Source organism: Hipposideros armiger, unplaced genomic scaffold (genome assembly GCF_001890085.2).
Source record: "Hipposideros armiger isolate ML-2016 unplaced genomic scaffold, ASM189008v1 scaffold_404, whole genome shotgun sequence".
NCBI lineage: Eukaryota > Metazoa > Chordata > Mammalia > Chiroptera > Hipposideridae > Hipposideros > Hipposideros armiger.
This window is the reverse complement of record NW_017731754.1, coordinates 1,190,647-1,197,741: the sequence shown is the minus strand read 5'-3', so window position 1 is coordinate 1,197,741 and position 7,095 is coordinate 1,190,647. Positions and strand designations below refer to the sequence as shown.

At 45.2% G+C, this 7,095-nt stretch overlaps 1 protein-coding gene across 1 annotated transcript in view; it reads left to right on the top strand.

Annotated features, from left to right (window-relative positions):
* Positions 1-7,095, top strand: part of PLG (plasminogen) — a 29,620-nt gene that overhangs the window by 20,850 nt on the left and 1,675 nt on the right. The window contains exons 12-14 of the mRNA XM_019663759.1: positions 3,658-3,844; positions 5,359-5,433; positions 5,951-6,091. Coding sequence (XP_019519304.1) covers positions 3,658-3,844; positions 5,359-5,433; positions 5,951-6,091 — 403 coding nt within the window. The remainder of the gene's footprint in view (positions 1-3,657; positions 3,845-5,358; positions 5,434-5,950; positions 6,092-7,095) is intronic.

Sequence of the window (7,095 nt, the reverse complement as noted above, 5' to 3'; positions counted from 1 at the left end):
AGCGGGGCTGCCTTCTCCCCTCTCTTCTTAATGGACTTCTTGAATCTGTCCTATGGGTGGCCCCATTTGTTAGAGAGCCCTCCTCCCCGACACCTTAACCAAAGTAAGAACAAAATCCTCCAAAAGAGCAAGCTTACGGTGAGCTAATCGGCCTCGCAATGGTTCCACTGAATTCTCCAATGTCAAGCGTGGGATGCAGGAAAAACAAATTTAAAGTCACCCAGACAGGAAGCTTTCCTTTTCAGCAGCTGAGAGATGAGAAAGAAAATACAAACAGCAGGAAACAGCTAAGCATATAACACACACGGTAAACCTATAAATTGTCATCCTAAGAATAAAAGAAAAGCAGTGCCGATCTTTACTCAGCCCTTGTCTCCTGTATCCTCTGATGACGATGCCTTAGCTGTACATGCCCACATACCTTAGAGAAGGCTCGTCTGGGTTCCAGCTGCATTGTTCTGAGACTTTTCTAAGGAGCAAGAGGCTTAGGTCAGGGCGAGGGGTTTGCCATTAGTTCTGAGAAGTTTGAGATGGCAAATCCATGGGTAGGTTTGAAGAACAATGTAAGCCACTTTGATCTGGACCCATCTTTGCAAACAGAATCCATCCTGGTTATGGAAACCAGCCTGGATTTCCCCTTTGCATGGCCTGCATGTGCTGCGTTTGCCGTCTGGAGGGGCGAGAGCTGGAGGGGAGAGGCTCTGGCGACAAAGCCACCCCAGGCCAGCATCAGGAGGTGACTGGGGGAGGCGCTTGGGGTAGAGGTTAGAGCATGGGAGCCCCACTGCTGGGGCTTGCTTTGGGGACACTTTTACGTGGAGCAGGAGAAGAAGGGAGAGATAGGGTGAGAGGAGAGATTCCACTTGGCTGTTGTTACTGTGCTCTCCGGGTGTAGGGTGAGTTTACAGCTGACTCTTTCTCGAGTGGGTCTTTTCTCTGTTCTGCAGAAGTTCTTGTGGCGGCCTCTCTACTTGAAAGTCCCTGGATGGGGTTGGTGCCTCCCCTTCAGCGTTTCACTCCCGGTCCTCAGCTCCTTCCCTCTGGTTCACCCCCATGCCTCTCACTGCCCCGGTTCTCCATGCTGGACAGGCTGCCCACTTGGCAGGACTGCCTTTGTCATATGAGCCTGACATTCCTGCCACCGGCTCTGCAGCTGAGTCTGGGAGTCATGCACCTCTGGCTCCCACGGAAGGGAAGAACAGAGCTTCCCAGATGCAGCCCGTGGCCACTACCTGTTGCTCCAACCTTCTCGAGCATGAGTCAAGCCTGGGAATCCCCCTTCCGCACGCAGGCAGCAAGTCTCAAGATCAGACCGGGTGGTCTGGTTGGAACCCTTCAGTTTGGGGTTAACCTCACATGCCCACATTGCGGTGAGGCGGGACCTCACAGCCTACCAGAAAAATCTTCCTCCCATTCCTTCTTTCTTCTTTTTTTTTTTCTTCATTGCTATCTTCTTTCTCCAATTTCTAAAAACCTGATTCTTTCCCATCCCTAGTTGGGTGAGGATACCAGAATGCAGAAAAGACTATTTCGTTTGAAATCAACCTATGGAGGTTTGTCTCACACCTTCCCTGGGCGACTCTGGGGCCTCCGGCAAACTTTCCAATTTAACATCTTCTTACATACCAGCCCATTAGGATGTAAGGATTGAAAAAAGGGAAAGGATTTGAGCGATTTCCTTCTTTCTAGTGCTTAGAGCAATGTGTGGCAGGTAGTAGGCACTATACGTACATTTCATACATATTTGTTGAATGAATAAATAAATGTATTAAGTTGTGAACCACAGTTCCTCCCGTATGTCAGGTCAGTGCTTTACAGGGTGGCTATCCCACCAGAAGGGATATTTTGTGTGTGCTTGTGTGGTTTTTGCTAATTTTATTTGGATTTTTCAGAACGAGAAATCTCTTTGAGGTACAGTTTGTTTACAGTTTTTCTCTTTTTATTTCAAGATCTTATTACTCATTCTCTGAGAGATTTTAGGTTTTCTTTATTTAAGGGGGAATTTCTTAACAATCCTTTTTGTTAAGGCGGGATTGTAATGGTGGCACTAAATCGTCTATTTTTGAGATTTGGATCTCTGGTATAATTCAGATTAATTAGCGTAATTTAGCTTGGGACAATCCCATCTTAACAATTTTCTTTAAAATTTCCAAACTTTCCATTATTACTAATTCACGAGGAAAACTCATTTTTAAGGTGAAAATATACCATTAATTAACATTTCAGGCTACATGTGAACTTTTTTAAAAGCAGTACATCAGAAAAAGTTGTGTAAATATACAGTATTATTAAACAAATAGCACTATGCCAATTGCATGTAAGTCACAGCATCAATAAAACAATCTGAAATCAGAATTATGGTCTATTCATCCCAATACTCTGCTTTTCAATTTCACCAAAGGATTGTATGCTTTCTCTTTTTAATGTTAACTTCAAAAATAGAAGGATGCCCACCTTAAACATAATTTTTATTTATTTATATTCATTTAATTATTCATAAATTTCTTTTTGGAATGATCTTAATAACTCATTTCAGTTCTACCAACACATTTAGTACAAAAAATAAGTAAAAATAAAGAGAAACTTTCTATTTTGTTCTGAATGGCAGACCCAGGGTAGTTATTCTTATTACATTTATGTAAATCTATGTAAAGCACAATCACAGAAATTAAACTCAGAATTCGAGAGCAGGGTTTCATTATACTGCATGCTTCCCCCCCGCTTTTTTTTTTTAAAGGATTTCTACATATAGAATCTCAGAAGAGGCCAAGATAAATGGAAAGTTATTTGGGAAAATTCAGTTTCCAGATTCACTAGAGGGTAGAATCTCTCTGGTTGATTAGACTGAAAGAAATTCCCCTTGCAGTATTGTCATTAACAATGACATACAGTCATATTTCTGAAGATCTTAAAGGGATCCAAGCAACAGAGAGGCATTTTGTGAACACCCTTGGTAGCCCTGTTCTAGGCATTAGTGGGTGCTACTAAAGATGGACACTACCCCTATTTTCCAGGACCCCTGCAGGATTGGATGGAGAGGAGAAGCAGGTGGGGGTAAAGAGAGAGGTACAGGCAGGTGAATGTAAGTTGCACCCAGGGCATTGGTGAGTATTGGGAGGCTCTGGAAGAGCACGCCTGAAGTTGGCTGAGAGAAGGCAATATTTCAGTTTAGGACAGTTATCCTCGCTATATAGAACCACATACACTCACCGATATACATACGTGTGCACACAGAGACTGCCATTAAAAAATACCCTTAGTGTCTTTCAACAGGAGACAACTATGGTTTTCAGTCAACTTTACATGGTTCAGTGGTGATGATGATGGTGGTGGTGATGGCGGTGGTGGGAATAATGATATATACTGCTCTAGATAAATGACATCGGGTCAGAATAACAGCTTGTGTCAGTCAAGGTCCTCTCAGAAAAGATCTCATTCTAATGCTTAACTCTACCAATTTACTTAATCACTCCCCTCCACCAAATAGTAAAAAAGTACTTAAATTTTCTTGCAAGGGGAAGATTCCACGTTGTCCCCTACATCTTTTGAAACTTAGAAAAAAGTATTCCAAAACATGCTTGTGACCTTACTATCAGTTTAGGCTTTGAGAAGTCAAAAATTCAATGCGTTGGCCATGAGACATTACTTTCTCTTGAGTTGGAGGATACAATTGCTACCATTCATTCCTTCAAGCACGGTTCTTTTCCCCACTTTGTGCCATAGCGCCTGCTTCATTTGACTGTGGAAAGCCCAAGGTGGAGCCGAAGAAGTGTCCTGGAAGGATCGTGGGTGGGTGTGTGGCCAACCCACATTCCTGGCCCTGGCAAATCAGCCTTCGGACAAGGTAACACTGTTTCCAGTAGCAACGTGCTCCATCTTCTGTGGGAGCCCCGCAAAACCTTCCTGCATTCACAGTAAATCCACAGAGCTGGTATCAGTACCTGCCTCTATGGTCTCCTCTGGAGGAAGGAAACTATAAAACATGTTTTCAAACGATATTTTTCTAGATCCTCTACTTTGAAAATAGCCAAAATTAGAATCTTTTTCTTGATCCGGCCAGCTATCACCAAGTTTTTACACCAAGTTCCTATATTGCTGGAAAAGTATTGAAGATGCCTGGAGGGTTTACACAGATACCCATTTCTCCTTGTGAAACGAGGAGGAAGGGATAGTTTTAGACATGTGACACTCAGTGGGGAGCCAGGATATTATCTGTCACAGATTCTTTTCTCTCTTCTTTTTTTCTTTTATACACTTCTGTGAATTATCAGATTTAATTCAGAGGGTGCTCACCCATCTCAAACACAGCTCCTTGAGTGTGGGGTGGTTTGTGATCCCCGTAAGTTAAGAGTGATCAGTTCTGAGCCTACGGGACCTGGGCAATTGGGGTTACCATTTCTGTGACATCTGCCTTTAGTAAGCTCAGTTTTCCTGGGTGTCTCATATAAAGCACACACGTGAAACCGGCTGATCTGCTGGCACGCATTGCTGCCTAGTATCACTTCTGCACTCACACACAGGTGCTCAGGGAGTGGTCCCCACCGGCGAGCCTTCCTGCTACACTCTCGTGAGATGCTGCCAGTAAACTTGATTCCCATCTATTTCATTCTATTGTTGAGTTGGCTTTTCTTTCCTTTGCCTTATCACTTAGGAACTCCTCACTATTCAAAGTCTTCGCCTTTTACATATTTCAGATTCCTTGTTTCAAGGCCAAACTGTGCAGTGCTCTGTTCCTCGCTGCTTATCCACTTGCTTGCTATGGCAAGCTTACCATCTGCCTTCCATTCATTATGACTTACTTTGGAGTGGCTTGCACCGTTTTTATGAGCTACTGTGTGCCTAAACAGTCCTATAAAGTAAATGATTTAGGAGCCATCCCCCCCACAAAGGGGATTGTCTAGGTAAAATCGGTGGACTCCCGTGAATCTTAGCTCTTCAGGATCACATTTGACTTCCTGAAGAATGACTCATATGAGGTCTTGCATAGATCTTGTCAAGAAGAAATGAAAGAGACCTCGAGAGCATGTCTTTTGCCTGGTTACTTCTGTTCAAGCCCAGGGCTAACCGGTCACAGCCATGGATGTGGGCTTCCTGTTGTTGGAGCCACATGGCTTTGCTGTCCTGTGGACAGGCTATGCCTGAGCCTCTCACAGCCACCTTAAAGAGTGTTATGGATGGGACCTTATAGAAAATCCATGACTGAAGCAAAACTCACAGTTCTTATTGTCCTGGTGATAGGCTGGTAGCCTTTCCTTTGGGACTATCAGCATTATCAGAATTGAGCGAAGACTCCTTTCTGGCTTTCTGTACAATAAATAGTTAGATTTGAACTAAAATCATGGCATGTTTTCCTCCTAGATTCGGGCAACACTTCTGTGGAGGCACTTTAATAGCCCCGGAGTGGGTGTTGACGGCTGCCCACTGCCTGGAGAGGTATGTTTAGACGGCAGCTGACATGAGGACTTGTCTTAAAGACTCCCTGCCTCCATCCTTTCCCATTCCTGTCTTCCCTTCCTTCTATGGCAGTGACACTAGGGACCAGGGAGTGGATGTGAAGAAGCCTGAGGCAGAATTGCCAGGGGACGGGATTGAAAGAGAGGGGATGGGAGTGTTTCCAGAGAGAAATGAAGAAGAAAGACCTAGTTCCGGTGGGCTTATGGGCCTGGATAAGTGGCAGGACAGAGTCATTCTGTGGCAGGCACTGGTCCCCCCTGAGGCTCGCCTGACATGGGTGCCTGTCCTTGTTTGACTTCAGTGTTGGTTCCATTAATCAAAAGCATCCCTAATGCCCAGGTTCAGGTAAATCAGGAATTTCGCTTCTTGCCACTCAGAGGAGATGGACTGCAGGTAGACAGTGTCTGGGGAGGACTTGATGATGTTTATGGCTCAGAAGGGTCCCCGATGAAGGGGCTGGCCAATATTTTGATGCAAACGTCCCTGTCTTTTCTAGGTCCTCAAGGCCTGCATCGTACAAGGTCATCCTGGGTGCACACCAAGAGGTACGCCTTGAACCAGATGTTCAGGAGCTAGGAGTGTCAAAGCTGTTCTTGGAGCCCTCACGGGCAGATATCGCCCTGTTGAAGCTGAGCAGGTACCCACTCCCACCATCTGTACCCTAAGATGAGTGAACACAGTGGTTTCTGCCTGGGCTTTACCACCCGTACCAGGGCTGTGCTGCGAGGGGAGGCACTTTCTAGGACATGGAAGGCACAAGGGCTCTGATCTTGAAAAAGGCCCCAGGGCTGTTTCCTCATGCGGAAAAGAGTGAGCAAAAACACGCAGTACTACACGGTTACTCCTAAAACACTCTCGCTTAATGTTCGCCAGTCAGCTAATGTACATTCACAGTCAGAGGGTTATTCAGTTCTTCCAGGTTGACAGTTCTGCTTTCAATATGGTAATACGTTTGGGGGAATCAAATGACAGTATGTATTTCAAAGCACTTAAAAAAAACCACAATGGAAACACACACACGCACACACACAAACACACACACTTCACCAATGCGCATTACCCTTATCTTTGGTTTCATTTTTCCTGTTGGAATGGCGTTTTGATATTACGCCTGGAAAAATGATACATTTGCTTATGTCACTTGAAGTTAGCAACATTTGGAAACGGGTCCCAATTGGAGACAACTAAATAGACAGATGGCTATTTGGAGAACAGGCCTGTTTGGGGTCATCACAAGGCATGCAGAGCACATTAGCTGTGTCTGATGGAGTGGGATGATGCTGGCAGCGAGGAGGATGGGCCAGGCCGGCACAAGGCCGGCCGGCAGGACTCTGGTTCTGCTCTGCCGGGTCTGGTCAGAAACACTTCACAAGTTTCCTGGGTCAGTACAATGAGGACTGACTTCCTGGGGTGTTGGGGAGCTTAAGAAAGGGCCTTCTCGGCTTTGCCTAAAAAAGTAGCTGATTCCCCTCCTTCCCTGTGGTGCCCCGAAGGGAATCTGGTAGCTCAAACAAATAATTTAGTTAATTTGGGCTTCTAGAAGCATTCTCCGGTAGACCAATATATTTGAGCTTTAGACAACCCACCCCGTGCCTCCACACCCCCAGGGTCTAAGGCAGCGGTTCTCAACCTGTGGGTCGC